Here is a 24870-nt window from a genome sequence, read left to right on the forward strand (position 1 = left end):
AGAGCGCAATAAGAGCGTAATAAGAGCAGTAAGAGCGTAATAAGAGCGCAATAAGAGCGTAATAAGAGCAGTAAGAGCGTAATAAGAGCGCAATAAGAGCGTAATAAGAGCGTAATAAGAGCGCAGTAAGAGCGTTATAAGAGCGTTATAAGAGCGCAATAAGAGCGCAGTAAGAGCGCAGTAAGAGCGTAATAAGAGCGCAATAAGAGCGTAATAAGAGCGCAATAAGAGCGCAGTAAGAGCACAATAAGAGCACAATAAGAGCGTAGTAAGAGCGCAGTAAGTGCGTAATAAGAGCGTAGTAAGAGCACAATAAGAGCACAATAAGAGCGTAGTAAGAGCGCAGTAAGTGCGTAATAAGAGCGTAGTAAGAGCATAATAAGAGCACAATAAGAGCGTAGTAAGAGCGCAGTAAGTGCGTAATAAGAGCGTAGTAAGAGCGTAGTAAGAGCGCAGTAAGTGAGTAATAAGAGCGTAGTAAGAGTGTAATAAGAGCGTAGTAAGAGCGCAGTAAGAGCGTAGTAAGAGCGTAGTAAGAGCGCAGTAAGAGCGCAGTAAGAGCGCAATAAGAGCGCAGTAAGAGCGCAGTAAGAGCGCAGTAAGAGCGTAATAAGAGCGCAATAAGAGCACAGTAAGAGCACAATAAGAGCGCAGTAAGAGCGCAGTAAGTGAGTAATAAGAGCGTAGTAAGAGCGCAGTAAGAGCGTAGTAAGAGCGTAGTAAGAGCGTAACAAGAACGTAACAAGAACGTAACAAGAGCGTAGTAAGAGCGCAGTAAGAGCGCAATAAGAGCGCAGTAAGAGCGTAATAAGAGCGCAATAAGAGCGTAGTAAGAGCGCAATAAGTGCGTAATAAGAGCGTAGTAAGAGTGTAATAAGAGCGTAGTAAGAGCGCAGTAAGAGCGCAATAAGAGCCCAGTAAGAGCGTAGTAAGAGCGCAATAAGAGCGCAGTAAGAGCAGAATAAGAGCGTAGTAAGAGCGCAGTAAGTGCGTAATAAGAGCATAGTAAGAGTGTAGTAAGAGCGCAGTAAGTGAGTAATAAGAGCGTAGTAAGAGTGTAATAAGAGCGTAGTAAGAGCGTAGTAAGAGCGCAGTAAGTGAGTAATAAGAGCGTAGTAAGAGCGTAGTAAGAGCGCAGTAAGAGCGTAGTAAAAGCGCAATAAAAGCGTAACAAGAGCGTAGTAAGAGCGTAGTAAGAGCATAATAAGAGCGCAGTAAGAGCGAAGTAAGAGCGCAGTAAGAGCGCAGTAAGAGCACAATAAGAGCACAATAAGAGCGTAGTAAGAGCGCAGTAAGTGCGTAATAAGAGCGTAGTAAGAGCGTAGTAAGAGCGCAGTAAGTGAGTAATAAGAGCGTAGTAAGAGTGTAATAAGAGCGTAGTAAGAGCGCAGTAAGAGCGCAGTAAGAGCACAATAAGAGCGTAGTAAGAGCGCAGTAAGTGCGTAATAAGAGCGTAGTAAGAGCGTAGTAAGAGCGCAGTAAGTGAGTAATAAGAGCGTAGTAAGAGTGTAATAAGAGCGCAGTAAGAGCGTAGTAAGAGCGCAGTAAGAGCGCAGTAAGAGCGTAATAAGAGCGCAATAAGAGCGTAGTAAGAGCGCAGTAAGAGCGCAGTAAGTGCGTAATAAGAGCGTAGTAAGAGCGTAGTAAGAGCGCAGTAAGTGAGTAATAAGAGCGCAGTAAGAGCGTAATAAGAGCGTAGTAAGAGCACAATAAGAGCGTAGTAAGAGCGCAGTAAGTGCGTAATAAGAGCGTAGTAAGAGCGTAGTAAGAGCGCAGTAAGTGAGTAATAAGAGCGTAGTAAGAGTGTAATAAGAGCGCAGTAAGAGCGTAGTAAGAGCGCAGTAAGAGCGTAATAAGAGCGCAATAAGAGCGCAGTAAGAGCGCAGTAAGTGCGTAATAAGAGCGTAGTAAGAGCGTAGTAAGAGCGCAGTAAGTGAGTAATAAGAGCGTAGTAAGAGTGTAATAAGAGCGTAGTAAGAGCGCAGTAAGAGCGTAATAAGAGCGTAGTAAGAGCGTAGTAAGAGCGTAGTAAGAGCGTAGTAAGAGCGCAGTAAGAGCGCAGTAAGAGCGTAACAAGAGCGTAATAAGAACGTAGTAAGAGCGCAATAAGAGCGTAGTAAGAGCGCAGCAAGAGCGCAATAAGAGCGCAGTAAGAGCGCAGTAAGAGCGTAATAAGAGCGCAATAAGAGCGTAATAAGAGCGCAATAAGAGCGCAGTAAGAGCACAATAAGAGCGTAGTAAGAGCGTAATAAGAGCGTAGTAAGAGCGCAGTAAGAGCACAATAAGAGCGTAGTAAGAGCGCAATAAGAGCGCAATAAGAGCGCAATAAGACCGCAATAAGAGCGTAATAAGAGCGTAGTAAGAGCGTAGTAAGAGCGCAATAAGAGCGCAGTAAGAGCGTAATAAGAGCGTAGTAAGAGCGTAGTAAGAGCGCAATAAGAGCGCAGTAAGAGCGTAATAAGAGCGCAGTAAGAGCGTAATAAGAGCGTAATAAGAGCGCAGTAAGAGCGTAATAAGAGCGTAGTAAGAGCGTAGTAAGAGCGCAGTAAGAGCGCCGTAAGAGCGCAGTAAGAGCGCAGTAAGAGCGTAATAAGAGCGCAATAAGAGCGTAATAAGAGCGTAGTAAGAGCGTAGTAAGAGCGCAATAAGAGCGCAGTAAGAGCGTAATAAGAGCGCAGTAAGAGCGTAATAAGAGCGTAATAAGAGCGCAGTAAGAGCGCAGTAAGAGCGTAGTAAGAGCGTAGTAAGAGCGTAGTAAGAGCGCAGTAAGAGCGCAGTAAGAGCGCAGTAAGAGCGCCGTAAGAGCGCAGTAAGAGCGTAACAAGAGCGTAGTAAGAGCGCAGTAAGAGCGTAGTAAGAGCGTAGTAAGAGCGCAGTAAGAGCGTAGTAAGAGCGCAGTAAGAGCGCAGTAAGAGCGTAACAAGAGCGTAACAAGAGCGTAACAAGAGCGTAGTAAGAGCGTAGAAAGAGCGTAGAAAGAGCGCAGTAAGAGCGCAGTAAGAGCGTAACAAGAGCGTAACAAGAGCGTAACAAGAGCGTAACAAGAGCGTAGTAAGAGCGCAGTAAGAGCGTAATAAGAGCGTAGTAAGAGCGTAGTAAGAGCGCAGTAAGAGCGCAGTAAGAGCGTAACAAGAGCGTAATAAGAGCGTAGTAAGAGCGTAGTAAGAGCGCAATAAGAGCGCAGTAAGAGCGCAGTAAGAGCGCAGTAAGAGCGTAGTAAGAGCGCAGTAAGAACGCAGTAAGAGCGTAGTAAGAGCGTAGTAAGAGCGCAGTAAGAACGGAGTAAGAGCGTAACAAGAGCGTAACAAGAGCGTAGTAAGAGCGCAATAAGTGCGCAGTAAGAGCGTAACAAGAGCGTAACAAGAGCGTAACAAGAGCGTTGTAAGAGCGTAACAAGAACGTAACAAGAGCGTAACAAGAGCGTAGTAAGAGCACAGTAAGAGCGTAGTAAGAGCGTAGTAAGAGCGTAGTAAGAGCGTAACAAGAACGTAACAAGAGCGTAACAAGAGCGTAGTAAGAGCACAGTAAGAGCGTAGTAAGAGCGTAGTAAGAGCGTAGTAAGAGCGCAGTAAGAGCGTAGTAAGAGCGCAGTAAGAGCGCAGTAAGAGCGCAGTAAGAGCGCAGTAAGAGCGCAGTAAGAGCGCAGTAAGAGCGCAGTAAGAGCGCAGTAAGAGCGCAGTAAGAGCGCAGTAAGAGCGCCGTAAGAGTGCAGTAAGTGCGCAGTAAGTGCGCAATAAGAGCGCAGTAAGAGCGTAACAAGAGCGTAACAAGAGGGTAGTAAGAGCATAGTAAGAGCGTAACAAGAGCGTAACAAGAGCGTAGTAAGAGCGTAACAAGAACGTAACAAGAACGTAACAAGAACGTAACAAGAACGTAGTAAGAGTATAGTAAGAGCGTAACAAGAGCGTAACAAGAGCGTAACAAGAGCGTAGTAAGAGCGTAGTAAGAGCGTAGTAAGAGCGTAGTAAGAGCGTAACAAGAGCGTAACAAGAGCGTAACAAGAGCGTAACAATAGCGTAGTAAGAGCGTAGTAAGAGCGTAACAAGAACGTAACAAGAGCGTAACAAGAGCGTAACAAGAGTGTAAAAAGAGCGTAACAAGAGAGACAGTTTATGTTGGTATTGTGAGGATCAACTTTTTAGAATCACAAATATTATCTAGTCCCGCTCAAAATAAAACGAAACATTTCAAACATTAAAACATTTCAGACATTAAAACATTTGCTAGAGTCCAGATGGTTTGGCTCCGGCTCCTCGGTCTTGTCTCGCTGCCCACTCACTTTATATTGATATCTTTGTATTCTCAACCATAAAAATGTAAATAGGATTCAAAACTGCTGCGTGGCCTGACTCCAGCGTGACATAAGGGACGCTAATCACACTTTTACGCTTTGTTTTTCTTCTGTTTCTGTGTTTGGACATGTCTCGGGTCAAGGTCCAAGTCGCTCTACTGCCCCCTGTGGACCAGAAAGATCATAAAACATGTCTGAGTGTGATAAAAGTGTCCCAAATGTGTCCTATAAACCTATGTGTGCCTGTTACTTACTTTAGTACTAAGCTCTTACAAATACCAGGCCGGTGGTTCTTTAAGTACCACATGACACATATTTGGCCTTTTGATTACCGCCAGATCCAAACCAGGTCTAAAACTGTGTTTAGTCCTGACTCTGGCACCAGCAGGAGGCCGGTCCATGTTTAGTCCTGACTCTGGCACCAGCAGGAGGCCGGTCCATGTTTAGTCCTGACTCTGGCACCAGCAGGAGGCCGGTCCATGTTTAGTCCTGACTCTGGCACCAGCAGGAGGCCGGTCCATGTTTAGTCCTGACTCTGGCACCAGCAGGAGGCCGGTCCATGTTTAGTCCTGACTCTGGCACCAGCAGGAGGCCGGTCCATGTTTAGTCCTGACTCTGGCACCAGCAGGAGGCCGGTCCATGTTTAGTCCTGACTCTGGCACCAGCAGGAGGCCGGTCCATATTTAGTCCTGACTCTGGCACCAGCAGGAGGCCGGTCCATGTTTAGTCCTGACTCTGGCACCAGCAGGAGGCCGGTCCATGTTTAGTCCTGACTCTGGCACCAGCAGGAGGCCGGTCCATGTTTAGTCCTGACTCTGGCACCAGCAGGAGGCCGGTCCATATTTAGTCCTGACTCTGGCACCAGCAGGAGGCCGGTCCATGTTTAGTTCTGACTCTGGCACCAGCAGGAGGCCGGTCCATGTTTAGTCCTGACTCTGGCACCAGCAGGAGGTCGGTCCATGTTTAGTCCTGACTCTGGCACCAGCAGGAGGCCGCTCCATGTTTAGTCCTGACTCTGGGCACCAGCAGGAGGCCGGTTCATGTTTAGTCCTGAATCTGGCACCAGCAGGAGGCCGCTCCATGTTTAGTCCTGACTCTGGGCACCAGCAGGAGGCCGGTCCATGTTTAGTCCTGACTCTGGCACCAGCAGGAGGCCGGCCCATGTTTAATCCTGACTCTGGCACCAGCAGGAGGCCGGTCCATGTTTAGTCCTGACTCTGGCACCAGCAGGAGGCCGGTCCATGTTTAGTCCTGACTCTGGCACCAGCAGGAGGCCGGTCCATATTTAGTCCTGACTCTGGCACCAGCAGGAGGCCGGTCCATGTTTAGTCCTGACTCTGGCACCAGCAGGAGGCCGGTCCATATTTAGTCCTGACTCTGGCACCAGCAGGAGGCCGGCCCATGTTTAATCCTGACTCTGGCACCAGCAGGAGGCCGGTCCATGTTTAGTCCTGACTCTGGCACCAGCAGGAGGCCGGTCCATGTTTAGTCCTGACTCTGGCACCAGCAGGAGGCCGGTCCATATTTAGTCCTGACTCTGGCACCAGCAGGAGGCCGGTCCATATTTAGTCCTGACTCTGGCACCAGCAGGAGGCCGGTCCATGTTTAGTCCTGACTCTGGCACCAGCAGGAGGCCGGTCCATATTTAGTCCTGACTCTGGCACCAGCAGGAGGCCGGTCCATGTTTAGTCCTGACTCTGGCACCAGCAGGAGGCCGGTCCATGTTTAGTCCTGACCCTGGCACCAGCAGGAGGCCGGTCCATGTTTAGTCCTGACCCTGGCACCAGCAGGAGGCCCGTCCATGTTTAGTCCTGACTCTGGCACCAGCAGGAGGCCGGTCCATGTTCAGTCCTGACTCTGGCACCAGCAGGAGGCCGGTCCATGTTTAGTCCTGACTCTGGCACAAGCAGGAGGCCGGTCCATGTTTAGTCCTGACTCTGGTACCAGCAGGAGGTCGGTCCATGTTTAGTCCTGACCCTGGCACCAGCAGGAGGCCCGTCCATGTTTAGTCCTGACTCTGGCACCAGCAGGAGGCCGGTCCATGTTCAGTCCTGACTCTGGCACCAGCAGGAGGCCGGTCCATGTTTAGTCCTGACTCTGGCACAAGCAGGAGGCCGGTCCATGTTTAGTCCTGACTCTGGCACCAGCAGGAGGCCGGTCCCTGAGGTCCTCAGAGTCTGAGATGGTTCATATGGCACATATTGGTGCTAGGCCATGGAGAGACTCCAAATCTGGTTTAGACACTGTACTTTACTGTACAATAATTATACGTTTGATTTTGGTAATGTGTTTTAGATGATAAAAAGCTGCTGATGTTATTGATTTGACGTAGCTGTTCAAATTCAAGTGATAATCTCTCCCTCTCTCCTCCCTCTCTTCTTCTTCCCTTCTTCTCACTCTCTTTCTCCCTCTCTCATCCCTCTCTTCTTCTTCCCTTCTTTTCACTCTCTTTCTCCCTCTCTCCTCCCCCTCTTCTTCTTCCCTTCTTTTCACTCTCTTTCTCCCTCTCTCCTCCCTCTCTTCTTCTTCCCTTCTTCTCCCTCTTTCTCCCTCTCTCCTCCCTCTCTTCTTCTTCCCTTCTTTTCACTCTCTTTCTCCCTCTCTCCTCCCTCTCTTCTTCTTCCCTTCTTCTCCCTCTCTTTCTCCCTCTCTCCTCCCTCTCTTCTTCTACCCTTCTTTTCCCTCTCTTTCTCCCTCTCTCCTCCCCCTCTTCTTCTACCCTTCTTTTCCCTCTCTTTCTCCCTCTCTCCTCCCTCTCTTCTTCTTCCCTTCTTTTCACTCTCTTTCTCCCTCTCTCCTCCCTCTCTTCTTCTTCCCTTCTTTTCACTCTCTTTCTCCCTCTCTCCTCCCTCTCTTCTTCTTCCCTTCTTTTCACTCTCTTTCTCCCTCTCTCCTCCCTCTCTTCTTCTTCCCTTCTTCTCCCTCTCTTTCTCCCTCTCTCCTCCCTCTCTTCTTCTACCCTTCTTTTCCCTCTCTTTCTCCCTCTCTCCTCCCCCTCTTCTTCTACCCTTCTTTTCCCTCTCTTTCTCCCTCTCTCCTCCCTCTCTTCTTCTTCCCTTCTTCTCCCTCTTTCTCCCTCTCTCCTCCCTCTCTTCTTCTTCCCTTCTTCTCCCTCTTTCTCCCTCTCTCCTCCCTCTCTTCTTCTACCCTTCTTCTCCCTCTCTTTCTCCCTCTCTCCTCCCTCTCTTCTTCTACCCTTCTTCTCCCTCTCTTTCTCCTCCCTCTCTTGACCAGTTTACACCTGCCTAATCTCTTCCACTTCCTCCCATATCCCTGGCTTAACGCTGTCCCTTTCACTGGGCGTTGCAGATAGTGCGGCTTAGCCCCTGGGACGGCGACTCAAGCGCGCTGAGAGCAGCTCCAGACGTTAACACTCACGTCACGTTATGAAATACAGACATTGATGTTCGATCCCGTTTATTATGATGTCGTGGAGTGAAGAGATGGCCACGTCACTGCCTGAGACGACAGGCCCAGATGTTCAGGACCAGGAGCCTTTTTTTAAAACTTTTATAGTCAGTTTTTGTATGTGACTTTTTGTTGTAATTTGGGATGTCGCGGTTACAAATTTTTGAATTACGATTATTGTGAGGGCGGAAAAAAAAATCACAATTTAATGATTATTTGCGATTATCAAGACTGTGACCGACCAGCTGTATTGCCGTATCGTGATGTTGAGCCATATCGTCATGTTGAGCCATATCGTCATGTTGAGCCATATCGTGAGCCGTATCTTGACGTTTAGCCATACCTTGAGCCGTATCGTGATGTTAGGCCGTATTGTGACGTTGAGCCGTATCGTGATGTTGGGCTGTATCGTGATGTTGAGCCGTATCGTGATGTTGGGCTGTATCGTGATGTTGAGCCGTATCGTGACGTTAGACCGTATCGTGATGTTGAGCTGTATCGTGATGTTGAGCTGTACCGTGATGTTGGGCCGTATCGTGATGTTGGGCCGTATTGTGATGTTTAGCCGTATCGTGACGTTGGACCGTATCGTGATGTTGAGCTGTATCGTGATGTTGAGCTGTACCGTGATGTTGGGCCGTATCGTGATGTTGGGCCGTATTGTGATGTTTAGCCGTATCGTGACGTTGGACCGTATCGTGATGTTGAGCTGTATCGTGATGTTGAGCCGTATCGTGACGTTAGACCGTATCGTGATGTTGAGCTGTATCGTGATGTTGAGCTGTACCGTGATGTTGGGCCGTATCGTGATGTTGGGCCGTATTGTGATGTTTAGCCGTATCGTGACGTTGGACCGTATCGTGATGTTGAGCTGTATCGTGATGTTGAGCCGTATCGTGACGTTAGACCGTATCGTGATGTTGAGCTGTATCGTGATGTTGAGCCGTATCGTGACGTTGGACCGTATCGTGATGTTGAGCTGTATCGTGATGTTGAGCCGTATCGTGACGTTAGACCGTATCGTGATGTTGAGCTGTATCGTGATGTTGAGCTGTATCGTGATGTTGGACCGTATCGTGATGTTTTGCCGTATCGTGATGTTGGACCGTATCGTGATGTTGAGCTGTATCGTGATGTTGAGCCGTATCGTGACGTTAGACCGCATCGTGATGTTGAGCTGTATCGTGATGTTGAGCCGTATCGTGACGTTGGACCGTATCGTGATGTTGAGCTGTATCGTGATGTTGAGCTGTATCGTGACGTTAGACCGTATCGTGATGTTGAGCTGTATCGTGATGTTGAGCTGTATCGTGATGTTGGGCCGTATCGTGATGTTTTGCCGTATCGTGATGTTGGGCTGTATCGTGATGTTGGGCCGTATCGTGATGTTTTGCCGTATCGTGATGTTGGGCTGTATCGTGATGTTGGGCCGTATCGTGATGTTGGGCCGTATCGTGATGTTTTGCCGTATCGTGATGTTGAGCTGTATCGTGATGTTGGGCCGTATCGTGATGTTGGGCCGTATTGTGATGTTTTGCCGTATCGTGATGTTGGGCTGTATCGTGATGTTGGGCCGTATCGTGAAGTTGAGCCGTATCGTGATGTTGGGCCGTATCGTGAAGTTGAGCCGTATCGTTATGTTGGGCCGTATCACAATGTCGAGCCGTATCGCGCCGTTGAGTCGTATTGTGACATCGAGCCGTATTGTGATGTCGAGCCATATCGTGAGCCGCATCACGATGTCGAGCCGTATCGTGAGCCGTTTCGTGACGTCGAGCCGTATCGTGAGCCGTATCGTGACGTCGAGCCGTACCATGAGCCGTATCGTGAGCCGTATCGTGACGTCGAGCCGTACCATGAGCCGTATCGTGACGTCGAGCCGTGTCGTGAGCCTTATCGTGACGTCGAGCCGTGAGCCGTATCGTGATTTTGAGCCGTACTGTATCGTCTAACGTCGTTTCCCGTGTGTTCTTGTCTCCATGAAGCAACAGCATAGCGGCGTCGGCGGTGTGCGCGTTCAACCTCAGCGCCATCACACAGGCCTTCAACGGGCCCTTCAGGTCCCAGGAGAACCCACGCTCCACATGGCTGCCCACGCCCAACCCCGTGCACAACTTTCAGGTCAGTGCCCACCAAGACACGCCTTCTTTCAGGTCAGTGCCCACCAAGACACGCCTTCTTTCAGGTCAGTGCCAAACAAGACACGCCTTCTTTCAGGTCAGTGCTCATGCCCAACCCCGTGCACAACTTTCAGGTCAGTGCCCACGCCCAACCCCGTGCACAACTTTCAGGTCAGTGCCCACGCCCAACCCCCTGCCCAGCTTTCAGGTCAGTGCCAAGCAAGACACGCCTTCTTTCAGGTCAGTACCCACGCGGAACCCCGTGCCCAGCTTTCAGGTCAGTGCCCACACCCAACACCGTCCACAACTTTCAGGTCAGTGCTAAGCAAGACACGCCTTCCACTATCGTCTTTTACCGATAAAACAGCTTAGACTCTGACAATACCGGGATTTTTACATTTAAATGTAAAGGACTAAAAGTAGTGCTGATAGTTGCTGTGCAGAATATTGTGTGTGTTTGGTGTGTATATTTTCCACATGGAGATTAAATATACCATAAAGGTGTAACTTTTCTGGAGGAGGGTCTGTCTCTTGCTTGTTTCCATGGAGCCCGGAACAAAAACCCTTAAAACTAAATACTAAATGTGTTTAGTATTTAGTATTTAGTATAGTATTAGTATTAGTATTTAGTACAGGTGTTTTTCTTGCTCAAAAAATTGGAAAAACCTACTTTCTTACTCTGAGCTCCACAGATCTGACCTGTAACCTTAACCTGCTTGTCTCCATGGAAATAGATACTTTAAGATTAATGCCATACTGTGGAACACTCCAGCAATCTACATGGAAACAAGCAGGCGGCGGCAGAAAAGTCACATAGAATCTTATCGAGATTTCGACGTAATTTGTAATGAATAAATTGTACGGTTCAAGTTGACAATTTGGCACCTCACGTTTTAGTCAAATTTTAATCAAATTTGAGTTTATTTTGGTAAATTTTAAAAATCGAATCGTTATTTAACCAGGTAAGAACCCGTTGAGATCGAGACCTCATTTTAAAGATCGACCTGGGGCAAAGTAAAGACGTAACGACTTTTTCAAATATTACCAAAGACATTTAAGAAAGTAAAACAAAGCATTTATTTAACTGCTTTTTTCAAACGCAGCTTTTCAAAACTCATCCTCGCTCACCTGTTTGGGCGTGTCCAAGTCAAACGCAAACACACGAGATCTTTTCACTGACTCCACAACCTTCGTATGCTTCAGTTTGAATAACACGTGCTTCCATTTCCCCCTCAGTGCGGGACGATTTCCGAGCGGGGCCCGAACGAGGGCCTGACGGAGCGCAGCTTGCAGGACGCTCAGAGGCTGTACCTGATGAACGACGTGGTGCAGCCGGAGACCACGGACCCTCTGGTGATGCAGGACGACGTCAGGTTCTCCAGCCTCGTGGTGGACATCGTGCAGGGCATGGACACGCTGTACCACGTCATCTACATCAGCACCGGTTTGTGACGCTCTGGTTCATACTCGTGGCGTGTTCGGGGTGAAAGGCGATTTGATTCGAGTCGATTGGGAAACGTCGTTGATCTTTTAAGACGTTTCCTGGTGGATTATGTATATTTTAAGCTCAGCAAATTCATGTCAAGTCTTAATTGAGTCTTGATTTGGTCCAATATGACGCCTAAAGTCTGCATTTTATTTCTAGATCGGCTCTTCTACATTGAAATGAATGTGTAGATTTCCATATTGAGGTGATCCAACCTCGCATTAGTGGACGTTCTGACTGGATCGAATAAATTATATTGGATGTATTTTTACACCGTGCAGTAGGTCCTTCCAAAATAGTCGATTTTGCCAGCCGCAAGTCAGAAAATCAAACAATGAATCAGTCGATGATAGAGAAGCAGATTTACCCGTTTTCACAGGAACTAAGCAAATGGAGAACTGTCCCAGAGCGCCCCCTGTCTTCACACACGCCTGCTGGGAAACACAGCAACAACAAAAAAGCAGTGGTGAAAAGTAGAAACCTTGAGGAGAACCACAGTGAAGAGATGCTACTCCCACGGACTGAACCAGGACTAAACCAGGACTAAACCTGCACTAAACCAGGACTAAACCGAGATTAAACCAGGACTAAACCTGCACTAAACAAGGACTAAACCGGGACTAAACCAGGGCTGAACTAGGACTAAACCAGGACTGAACCAGGACTGAACCAGGACTGAACCGGGACTAAACCAGGACTAAACCAGTACTGAATAGGAGGGACAGGCTGCAGGTGGTCCAGGACTCATGGACGAGGAGCATCCAGGCAGATGATCGCTCTCTACTCGCTCTCTTCTGACTGGATGAACGCTCTCTACTCGCTCTCTTCTGACTGGATGAACGCTCTCTACTCGCTCTCTTCTGACTTGATGAACGCTCTCTACTCGCTCTCTTCTGACTGGATGAACGCTCTCTACTCGCCCTCTTCTGACTGGATGAACGCTCTCTACTCGCCCTCTTCTGACTGGATGAACGCTCTCTACTCGCTCTCTTCTGACTGGATGAACGCTCTCTACTCGCTCTCTTCTGACTGGATGAACGCTCTCTACTCGCTCTCTTCTGACTGGATGAACGCTCTCTACTCGCTCTCTTCTGACTGGATGAACGCTCTCTACTCGCTCTCTTCTGACTGGATGAACGCTCTCTACTCGCTCTCTTCTGACTGGATGAACGCTCTCTACTCGCTCTCTTCTGACTGGATGAACGCTCTCTACTCGCTCTCTTCTGACTTGATGAACTCTCTCTACTCGCTCTCTTCTGACTGGATGAACGCTCTCTACTCGCTCTCTTCTGACTGGATGAACGCTCTCTACTCGCTCTCTTCTGACTGGATGAACGCTCTCTACTCGCTCTATTCTGACTGGATGAACGCTCTCTACTCGCCCTCTTCTGACTGGATGAACGCTCTCTACTCGCTCTCTTCTGACTAGATGAACGCTCTCTACTGACTGGATGACCGCTCTCTACTCGCTCTCTTCTGACTGGATGAACGCTCTCTACTCGCTCTCTTCTGACTGGATGAACGCTCTCTACTCGCCCTCTTCTGACTGGATGAACGCTCTCTACTCGCTCTCTTCTGACTGGATGAACGCTCTCTACTCGCTCTCTTCTGACTGGATGAACGCTCTCTACTCGCTCTCTTCTGACTGGATGGAACGCTCTCTACTCGCTCTCTTCTGACTGGATGAACGCTCTCTACTCGCTCTCTTCTGACTTGATGAACTCTCTCTACTCGCTCTCTTCTGACTGGATGAACGCTCTCTACTCGCTCTCTTCTGACTGGATGAACGCTCTCTACTCGCTCTCTTCTGACTGGATGAACGCTCTCTACTCGCTCTCTTCTGACTGGATGAACGCTCTCTACTCGCCCTCTTCTGACTGGATGAACGCTCTCTACTCGCTCTCTTCTGACTTGAAGAACTCTCTTCTACTCGCTCTCTTCTGACTGGATGAACGCTCTCTACTCGCTCTCTTCTGACTGGATGGAACGCTCTCTACTCGCCCTCTTCTGACTGGATGAACGCTCTCTACTCGCTCTCTTCTGACTGGATGAACGCTCTCTACTCGCTCTCTTCTGACTGGATGAACGCTCTCTACTCGCTCTCTTCTGCCTGGATGAACGCTCTCCACTCGCTCTCTTCTGACTGGATGAACGCTCTCTACTCGCTCTCTTCTGACTGGATGAACGCTCTCTACTTGCTCTCTTCTGACTGGATGAACGCTCTCTACTCGCTCTCTTCTGACTGGATGAACGCTCTCTACTCGCTCTCTTCTGCCTGGATGAACGCTCTCCACTCGCTCTCTTCTGACTGGATGAACGCTCTCTACTCGCTCTCTTCTGCCTGGATGAACGCTCTCCACTCGCTCTCTTCTGACTGGATGAACCTCCCTCTCTCGTCCTGAGTGGTTTTATCTGCAAAGAGAAGCGTGTCAGCCTGTCCATCCGTGGCAGTAGGATCTCACCTTCACTGTGGTTTTCCCCGAGGTTCCTAGAAGGTTCCAGAAGGGTCTGCCGAAAGGGAAATTGATCCATTAATCCGTAACTGAGAAGTGAAGCAATAATGAACCAAACTGTAAACCTAAACGTCGAGAGAAACCCGCTGCGGTCGACTGATCCCTTTCATTTTTGTGTGTCGAATTTCAGAATACGGCTCCATCCTCAAAGCCCTGGCCACGCCCAACAAGCGTCTTCAGGGCTGTTACCTGGAGGAGATGGAGCTCCTCCCCCCCGGACTCCGGCAGCCAATCCTGAGCCTCCAAATCCTGCACAGCGACCGCTCCCTGTTCGTGGGTCTGAGCGACCGCGTGCTCAAGATCCCGCTCGAGAGATGCTCCACCTACAAGACCGAAACGTGAGCCCTTTTATCCACTTTTATCCACTTTTACCGTAGTCGTGTTCTTTTACGGCGACGGAACGGATGTTTGAAAAGTGTTTTATGGCGAAAATGAGCTTATAGTAGTATTTCTGTGTTCTGTGTACTTTTAGAGCTGAATGTGTGTTTTTGCTATGTTGTGCAGCATTATCTTTTCTATACAAAGAAAGTTGAATTAGAAATGGTGTCTAAGGCTGTGTTCACTTTTAGGTTTATCAGGTTTAGTCCAGGTTTAGTCCTGGTTTAATCCAGGTTCAGTCCAGGTTTAGTCCAGGTTTAGTCCAGGTTTATTCCTGGTTTAGTCCAGGTTCAGTCCAGGTTCAGTCCAGGTTTAGTCCTGGTTTAATCCAGGTTCAGTCCAGGTTCAGTCCAGGTTTAGTCCAGGTTTATTCCAGGTTTAATCCAGGTTTAATCCAGGTTTAGTCCAGGTTTAGTCCAGATTTAGTCCAGGTTTAGTCCAGGTTTTGTCCAGATTTTGATGCGGGTGTACAAAAACAGAACAGAACAGAAAAAAAGTCTTTATTCTTGTTTTGACCATTACTGATATCACAATGAAGCTTTGTAGTTCAAGGATTGGTCATTTCGTTGTCTTGGTTTAGTCCGGATTTTGTCTTTTGTCTCGTCTTCGTCCTTTCCCTCGTCAGTGTCTCAATTACCAAATACCGAAGACAGCAATTATTTACAACAATTTGCAAATAACAATCTTTCCTGTGATCTGAAATACGTGTGCACAGTTGTATTAGTTCATCCAGTTCATGTTTCAGTTTTCCTTCAAATGTTTAAAATCTGATCTTTGAATCTGAAATTAAAACATAAATCGCATAGAAAGAAAAATCAGAACTAGATATTTGCCAAAATCTTTTAAAATCTCTTGGTTGTCACTTGATTTGTAGACGCGTTTGTTTTGTATTGTTGGATTGGGTAGATTTGATGCAATATCTATACTATATCAGACTAGAAAAAAATAAAATGAAATAAAATAATAATAATAATGATAAATATAACCGCAAGCGGCAATGATCGGCCCTCGCTACGCCGCCACCACGCCGCAAGAGGAGGGGGCGCTAACGCGCCCCAATTGTCCTTTTATTACGCCTACTGCTGAATCTGTGACGCTGTCACATCTTCTCCCCTTTGTTTTACCATCAAAAAGCAATTTTATTTTGAATTCTTGGCAAAATGTGCGGCTTTGCCGCACAGACACCGTGACTCTTTGAATAAAAATGTGGATAACTTTTGATGGTCCACCCCTGAAGATGAGTCTCACCAAATTTCAGGTTAATAGGGCTGACGCCCTGGGAGGAGTTTGTGAAAGTCTAAAGTGTAAACATGTTCTGGCAATTTCCCCATTGGAATAACATGGGAGGTTTTGGTCATTGTTCGCAAAACCGTAACAATTATGACATGGGTCTCATTTACTTTTCTGATGGGGATGCCAAAATTGAGTTTTGTGTCAAATTTCAGATAATTTCGCAAAACTAAACATTTAACCTCCATATAAAATCTGTAGGGGGCGCTGTGGCGCCAAATTAATTAATTTCACTTCAAGTAGGTTTAGGGCAAAGAGTTTAACAACTGATTCTAATTTGACGCAATTCGGACTTTATCTGCGCAAACGGCAGAAATGTTAAATTTGTGAGATTTCTGAAATTATTGCTACAGTTTGTGGCTTCGCCGCACATAGACCGTGACAGGTATCAATGTAATTTGAATAACTTTTGATGTCCCACTCCTTAGTAGCATTTTCACCAAATTTCAGCTTTTTAGGGCCAACGCCCTGGGAGGAGTTCGTAAAAGTACAACGTTTGGAAAAACTCCCGAGTCATGCTTAGCCATTTTTGAACCAATATGGCCGACATTTGGTTGGGTGGACGGCGTTGCCGTGATAATATTTTTTACTTCTCTTGTCACTATCTACCTCTGCGCCAAATTTCATGATTCTACGATCAGATTTTTTTTGGGTCATTTCCCATCTCTCAATGCATTTTTGGTACATTTGGGGGCGCTGACGCGCCAATTTTAGAAAAGGGAAATGGCCAGAATGTAGAGAGGCACGATTTTTAGAGGTGTGCAAATTTTTGTGACTTTTCGTCAATGTTCACTGGGTGAAAAATAGGGGGGTTGGTCCCGAGAAGAAAGAAGAAAGAATAATATTCCGATGCGAAAACATCGTTTCCCATTTTCCGAATATCATAAACTATACATTTTCAGAAAGCGCTCGCGCTTTCCTACCTCATGGTGTGGGTCCCTGGTCACTGACGGGTACTTTCGTTAATTTTGAGTGGGCTCCGCCCACTTTGTGTTTTTGGCCCTCTATACAGTAATAATGTTAAATTTTTGCATTATTTGCTTATATGCACGGAACATGCAAGAGATGGGGAACGTATTCGTGAGCTACTTAGGGCAAATGAGTGCTTTATATGGGGATGACGACAATGTAAAGTGCTCGTTTAGTGCGCACTTTTGCACGGGCTTCGCCCGTTTACAACGGTAATGTTCCATTTTCCTACTACTAATTAGTCTGCATGGGGCGTGCGTGAGTGAAGGAGTGCGTTAGTGAGTGTTTGGAAGTGGGCGAGCGCTTCGCGCTCGATTTCGCAGCCGTGCTTCGCACGCCCTTACGAGATTAATAGGCCTCTCGCCAGCTTGTGGCGCTCGGGCCTAATAATATAAACATCCCCTTTAATGGATTATTTTTTTAATGGCCGCACTAAGAAGGAACGCTCACATTGACTACTCTTTGTTACGGATGGATAAAGTTTAGATTTATTTATTTTTACACACTTTTTACTCAAATATATACTAAAGCTAAAATTGTCAGTCAAATACAAATGTGGCTTTAAAAGTGTCGTCTGGCTCGTAACAAATGCAGCCTTTTCTGTAATACATTCAATACATTTCTTCTCTCATCATCAAGACGACGGTAATGACTGAATACTAGAAAACGACTTATTCAAAACTTATGCACGTAATGCCTGTATCTCATAGTTTGTTTCACGCCTTTTGCCGGTGGTTTGTCTTCTGTGGAGGTAATTATGTGTCCTCAGTCTGGATTAATGCGGAATCGTGGCTGGAGTCATTAAAGTCTTTACAGGAGAACAAATGCCCGCGGCCTATCTGAGAATGTGTTTGTGAACTTTGAGTAAGACTTTGAGAAAACAAAGAAAACAACATCATGCAGTTGTGTAGCCTTTGTTGGAGCTGTAATATAATGTGTGACGATGACAGTGAATAACATAATACATAACATTGTGCCCTCGTCATAAACGTACCTGGAGTTGTGTTCAGCTTCATTCACGCTTCATTAACCCTGTTTACGTGGTCCTCTCCCTTTGAGCCTCAGAAAAACTATTTCCCAGATTTGTGACGCCAATTATTTTGATGACTAGTTGTATATCATGTGAATGCAAAAAGCATATGGTGCATAAACACACTTCGGCTGCATAAACACACACTTCAGCTGTATAAACACACACTTGGGCTGCATAAACACACTTTGGCTGCATAAACACACACTTCTGTGGCATAAACACACACTTCGGAGGTATAAACACACACTTCTGTGGCATAAACACACACTTCGGCTGCATAAACACACACTTCGGCTGCATAAACACACACTTCGGCTGCATAAACACACTTCGGTGGCGTAAACACACACTTCGGTGGCATAAACACACACTTCGGCTGCATAAACACACACTTCGGCTGCATAAACACACTTCGGTGGCATAAACACACACTTCGGTGGCATAAACACACACTTCGGCTGCATAAACACACACTTCGGCTGCATAAACACACACTTTGGTGCCATAAACACACACTTTGGTGCCATAAACACACACTTCGGCTGCATAAACACACACTTCGGCTGCATAAACACTCACTTCGGTGGCATAAACACTCACTTCGGTGGCATAAACACACACTTCGGCTGCATAAACACACACTTCGGCTGCATAAACACACACTTCGGCTGCATAAACACACACTTCGGTGGCATAAACACACACTCCCTGGCGTAGACGTCGTCGGTGAAGTGTTGGTCTCCATGGAGATGCCAGGGGCCCTCGTGTGCTGTTTGTCTGATCTCCTGCTTCTCATCCGTGCTCTCCATCACCACCGGCTCCTCGGCCTCCCAATGTCAAACTCATTTTAGCATTCAAATGACTCGACTCTCTCCCTCCTCTCATCCCCCCTTCTTTTTCTCTCTTCCTCTCCACTTCCTCTTCGTCGTTTCCCATTCTCTCTCTCGTCACCTCGCTTTCTGTCTTTTCGCTCCAAAACAAACTTATATCACAGCTTCATGGGTAGAACGATGATGACGTTTATGTACCACAGTAATACACAATCACACACACAAACACAATCACAATAACACACACAAACACAATCACACACACACACACACACACACAAACAAACACAATCACACACACAATCACACACACAAACACAATCACAATCACACACACAAACACAATCACACACACAAACACAATCACAATCACACACACAAACACAATCACACACACAAACACAATCACACACACAATCACACACACAAACACAATCACACACACAAACACAATCACACACACAATCACACACACAAACACAATCACACACACAATCACACACACAAACACAATCACACACACAAACACAATCACACACACAAACACAATCACACACAAACACAATTACACACACAAACACAATCACACACACAAACACAATCACACACACAACCACGCGGGCACCTTCGCTGGGCTTTGCTACTGCCAGCTCCTGCTCCACACGGATCATCTTCCTCTTCCTGTTCTCCTCTTCCACTTCCTGTTCTCCTCTTCCTCTTGCTGTTCTCCTCTTCCACTTCCTGTCCTCCTCTTCCTGTTCTCCTCTTCCTGTTCTCCTCTTCCTGTTCTGCTCTTCCTCTTCCTGTTCTTCTCTTCCTGTTCTGCTCTTCCTCTTCCTGTTCTCCTCTTCCTCGTCCTGTTCTCTGTTCTCCTCTTCCACTTCCTATTCTCCTCTTCCATTTCCTGTTCTCCTCTTCCTCTTGCTGTTCTGCTCTTCCGCTTCCTGTTTCCCTCTTCCTCTCTTCCACTTCCTGTTCTCCTCTTCCTCTTTCTATTCCCCTTTTCCTGTTTTCCTCTTCCTCTTCCTGTTCCCCTCTTTGCATAAAAGACTCCGGCGATCAGAACTCGGCGTCTTGCTAACGCTCCACGCGGCGACAGGATTAGCCGTTGTGGCAGCGCGTTAGCCTTTAGCCTTTAGCCGCTGAGCCAGACGCTAGAAGATCGACTTAACGTTCAAACGTCAGTCGAAAAGCAAATCCTCCGAGTCCCGGCTGCAGTCGGAGCTCGTTTAAACAGCGTCTCAAGCGCTCGTCTCCTCCCGAAGGTGCTGCTCGCCCGCTCACCTGTCACAGCCGCCTGTCACTGTCGCCTGTCACTGTCGCCTGTCAGTCAAAGCTCCGAGAGGTCCTCAGCAGCGGCAGAAGTGGGTCACACCGGGATATTTATACTTCTGATTATGCTGGCGTCCAACAGCAAAAGGCGTTCTCACTTCCCGCGTTTGTTCTGAAGGAGTCGTACAGTTTTATGGCAACTGTCATTTAATTATCAAATACTTGTTAACTGGTCCATAAACAGGTTCCACATCATGAGCTGAGAAAAGACGCTTTGTGACAGAAACTGAGACGTAATTACAGAAAAAAGGACGTGGAAAATGTGTAAATTCAGTGTATTTGATGGAAACGCTCTTTGGTCCATAAATGTGCAGGATCCTCGCTTTACTTCAGGGTCATCCGGGTCAAATGTAGTAAAAAAAACATTTTCATCGCGTGACTTTTGCGTTCCAAACAACTAATCGAAAGAGTAATCGATCAGCTGTGTCTAATTCCACGTATAATTTAACGATTATTCACGATTATTCACGATTATTCACCATTACTGCCGAGACCGTGTGAAATCTCGTCCAACAAACTGCTATTTCTCAAGTTTGTGTCCAGCTTTACGAACTTGAACTGTGTGAACGATAAAACAAAGTGAATGTGACAAAAAACAGCCAGATAAAAAAGTACTTTATAGATGCAGCTAAGTTTGTTTACGATTGATATTTTGACTTAATAATCACAATTATCGATTAACCTGATCACGTGACGTCCCTGTTTTTTTTACCTCATATGTCGTAAGTAATTCATGTAGTAATCAGACGTGTAACATTTTATGGCACCAATCAGTCATGTAACATCAGATATTTAACATTTTATGGCACCAATCAGTCATATAACATCAGACATTTAATATTTTATAGCACCAATCAGTCATGTAATATCAGATATTTAACATTTTATGGCTCCAATCAGTCATATAACATCAGATATTTAACATTTTATAGCACCCATCAGTCATGTAATATCAGATATTTAACATTTTATGGCTCCAATCAGTCATATAACATCAGACATTTAACATTTTATAGCACCAATCAGTCATGTAACATCAGATATTTAACATTTTATAGCACCAATCAGTCATATAACATCAGACATTTAACATTTTATAGCACCAATCAGTCATGTAACATCAGATATTTAACATTTTATAGCACCAATCAGTCATATAACATCAGATATTTAATATTTTATGGCACCAATCAGTCATGTAACATCAGATATTTAACATTTTATGGCTCCAATCAGTCATATAACATCAGATATTTAACATTTTATGGCACCAATCAGTCATATAACATCAGATATTTAACATTTTATAGCACCAATCAGTCATATAACATCAGATATTTAATATTTTATGGCACCAATCAGTCATGTAACACCAGATATTTAACATTTTATGGCACCAATCTGTCATGTAACATCAGATATTTAACATTTTATGGCACCAATCTGTCATGTAACATCAGATAGTTAACATTTTATGGCACCAATCAGACATATAACATTAGATATTTAACATTTTATGTCACTAATCAGACGTGTAACATCAGATATTTAACATTTTATAGCACCAATCAGTCATATAACATCAGATATTTAACATTTTATAGCACCAATCTGTCATGTAACATCATATATTTAACATTTTATGGCTCCAATCAGTCATATAACATTAGATATTTAACATTTTATAGCACCAATCAGTCATATAACATTAGATATATAACCGCGCTCCTTGTAACGTTTCCTCATCCGCCGCCTCACTTCCCGCTCTGCTTCCCTGTTATAAAGCGGCGCCTTGTTTACCCCTCTGAGGTCGCCGCGGCAATAGATCCAGCGCCGTGACAGCGGCTAAACGCATCGACTCACGGTGACTGAAGGAGCGGCTATTTGCAGTAAGAGCTGTGGGCGAGCGAGGAGAAGGGGAGAACGGGACGCCACAGGGAAACAGGAACAGGAAGTGACCATATATATACACACAGCGTGGACGTGATTGGTGGAAATGACCGGTAAGTCTTACGTGACATGGACGGAGCACAAGTGAAGCGGCGGGTGCAATTACAGTGGCCAAGTCTGCGTCTTTATTGCGACTTTGGGTCTATTTTGTGTGTGTGTGTGTGTGTGGAAAGTCAATAGTTGTTCACTTGGATTGAATAATGCTGCTGAAGTACCTGAGTAATCTCCTCACTGTCAGCTCCAGTACTTACCGGCTCTGCTCCTCATCACAACTGCTTTTCCACCAGCGTAATCGACATAAAGGCCTTGAAATTGGAAGCTGTTTTGTCACTCGATAAAAATTCCAGACAGCGCAAAAAGAAATGTGATGAATGAGAATTGTCTGTTTGTTTGTTTGTTGGTGAGAGAGCTGGTTTTCATAATGTCGTGTTTGGTGATTTTCCGTTCCATGTTAAACGAGAGTCTGAATCTCAGTGGTTCCTGGTTAAATAAAGGTATAAATGATACGTTAAATGAGCAGCTCAAATCAATATATCGTTTTTACTGTCGTATATTGAACTGTACGGTTGATTATGAGTAGATAATAGTAGTAGAAGTAGAAGTAGGGATGCTGGGAGTTGAAGGAGTTGAAGTTTTGACAGATGTACCATAACAAAATGATAGTTATAATAGAAGAGATGTGCTGGCTTTTTCATAAGGAGCCATCATCAATCAATCGCTTTATTTATCTCCGAGGGCCAGTTCAAGCCCATTGAGCCATAAAACACGACATGCAGTACATTATTGTCATAGTTAAACGTGCCGTGCAACATTTTAAGTACGTTTTAGTGTCCAAGTCAATGTGTTCTTTTCTGGATGCGAGTTTAAGCTAAAAAACACTATCTACTTTGTGTTCTAGTGTGTTTTCTAGTAGTATTTCTAGTATTTCATCATTCATTCTCGCCGATTATGCAATTCAGTGCCATAGATTACAATTACCAATTAGCAGAGTTTGGTCAACCGACAAAAGAGCGCTAAACTTAGTATGAGCAAACAAGCTGCTTTGGAAAATACTTATATTCATGTATTAATTACCGGTGGAACCAGAATGGATTTGCTGTTTGTTGAGCCTGACTTGCAGCTCACAGAGTAAAAGGTCTGAATAAACGGGGCCCCGGAATAGAGTCTCTTTACCGTGAACGAAAATCAATGCGACGCGACTGTTCCGCCGCCGTCAGCACTGCCAGGCGCCGGCACATTTCACGTTTCCGACCAGCGCCGCTGATTCAGTCCGTGATCAAAGCGGGTAACGTGCGGTGTCGGAGGAGACGGGACCCGCCAGTCGATAATGTACAATAATGTAGAGTATTATGGTAAAGGCAGTTGTCGGCGTGTCGTTGCAAATCAAATCGAGTTGTTTGGGTTTCAGTTTCCAGTTTATAGGCGACATTTTGACGACTTTTCACCGCCGTCGCCGTAGGTATGACTCCCACTACCGATATTCAAGGACACATGTTATGCTACATTGACTTTTTTGAGCTTTTAACCCTCAAAAAACACACCTTGAGTAGCATTTCGCTTCATTCGCGCTATTTTAATGAATCCCGGTGAGAAAGCACTCTCCCCTCCGAGCGCCAAAAACACTCTTCTGAATCTCCTCGACGTGCGGCGTTTTCTCGATCCGCGACACGGCTCCGGGAATCTTCTGTGCAGTTTTTAAGTCCACAAAGCATCGCCGGCCTCGTTCTGAGCATTTCTGCCGTCAAATCACGGCCGTTACAACTGCTCGGCTGCATAAGTCTGCTCACTTGCCTCCCAATATGTTTTTCTCTCGGATGTGTAATCCCCTCTGCTGCCAGTAGATGGAGTCTATAGCTCAGTTTCACGTGTGGGATAAACCAGTGACAGTGGAAGAAATTAAGTTTTTTTTTTGCGATGACATTTCATACTCAAGGTACTCAAGAGCATATTTAATGGCCAATAACAACAGGAATAATGCGTAATATTTGTCCTTTAAATGTGTCCTTTCTTTTCCGATGTATCACAAAAAATTACTGTATTTTCTGGACTATAAGTCGCACTGGATTATAAGTCGCACCAGCCAAAAAATGCATAATAGAGAAGAAAAAAACATATAAGTCGCACTGGAGTATGAAATGCAGTTGCAAGTGTGAAAATAACAAATAATATCACATATAAGTCGTTCCGGAGTATAAGTATATAAGTATAAATATAAGTATAAGTGGTACCCCGGACAAAACGATGAAAAAAGGTGCGACAAACATGCATTTTTCAGTTCCAAAAGTGACTACAGTTTAAGACACGACTTTGCAGTAAAGTTGTTAGTGTTTTATCACCTTTATCACTAAAAATCAGGACTGCAAAGGTCTCTAACATTCTTTTAAAGATACTGTAATGTCCCTCACTCCCCTTTTGTTCCCAATCCTCGCCGTGTACAGTAAGCGAGCTCCGCTAATGAATGGACAGTTGTAGCGTCTCTGAAGTTTATTAGACTAAAGTGGCGCGTCCTCTGTTTGCCATCGATCCGTTTCTCGGTTTCGAAACTCTGAAAATTCAATTGTCGCTGACCTTTTCAACGAAGCGCGGTGGTTTGGACTGTCGCCTTCATTTGGCCACGATTAATCATTCACAAAGTCTAATTGTCGTTCCTTTGCCTGGAATGTTCCACTGTTTAGGGCGTCGCACATTTGCCGTGTCGTGAGTTCAATTCCGGGCCTCAGCTGTTTGCCGAATGTCCCGTGCACTCTCTCTTTCTGTTTCACGGTACAATTGTCCGGTTGAATAAAGCGTCGGGATGAAAAAAATCGGAAAAGAATAAAAGAATTCCTTGAAAAAATGTTGCGTCAAGTTTACGTGGACGCGCATCTCCAGCGTTTTCCGCCGTACGTCGTTCGGAACCTTCGACGAAGTTCAGGGTCGACCAATCAGGAGCTTCGTCCGGAGCAGCGGTCGTTGGTCTGAATAACGGGCATGGCACAAGCGGCGACTGGCGGGTTTGTGTCTCGTTCAAGCCTCAGAAGCGTCCGACGGGAGGCGCTGGCCGAGATTTTGACTCCGCCCTCCGAACATTACTGTGAATGAGCTCGCCTCTCCACAGATCTGACTGGTAACACGGCCCGATAGCCTCACCCATAGACATATTTTTGGTTGACTTGGCTTTTAGAACTCTGGAGGCAGTGGCAGTATTTTTTTTTTGCCTATAGTCGTTAGCATTAGCAGTTAGCGTTAGCAGTTAGCATTAGCAGTTAGCATTAGGGCTGAATCAGAGGT

At 45.9% G+C, this 24870-nt stretch overlaps 1 protein-coding gene across 3 annotated transcripts in view; it reads left to right on the top strand.

The window, feature by feature from the left end:
• Positions 1-24870, top strand: part of sema5ba (sema domain, seven thrombospondin repeats (type 1 and type 1-like), transmembrane domain (TM) and short cytoplasmic domain, (semaphorin) 5Ba) — a 378099-nt gene that overhangs the window by 288881 nt on the left and 64348 nt on the right. For all 3 annotated transcript variants that reach the window (XM_072445266.1, XM_072445269.1, XM_072445267.1), the window contains exons 10-12: positions 9685-9820; positions 11056-11263; positions 13949-14156. In XM_072445266.1, coding sequence (XP_072301367.1) covers positions 9685-9820; positions 11056-11263; positions 13949-14156 — 552 coding nt within the window. The remainder of the gene's footprint in view (positions 1-9684; positions 9821-11055; positions 11264-13948; positions 14157-24870) is intronic.

The sequence above is a fragment of the Eucyclogobius newberryi genome, unplaced genomic scaffold, assembly GCF_026437365.1.
Source record: "Eucyclogobius newberryi isolate DKJ021-1_F unplaced genomic scaffold, fEucNew1.0.hap1 SCAF_14, whole genome shotgun sequence".
NCBI classification, from domain to species: domain Eukaryota; kingdom Metazoa; phylum Chordata; class Actinopteri; order Gobiiformes; family Gobiidae; genus Eucyclogobius; species Eucyclogobius newberryi.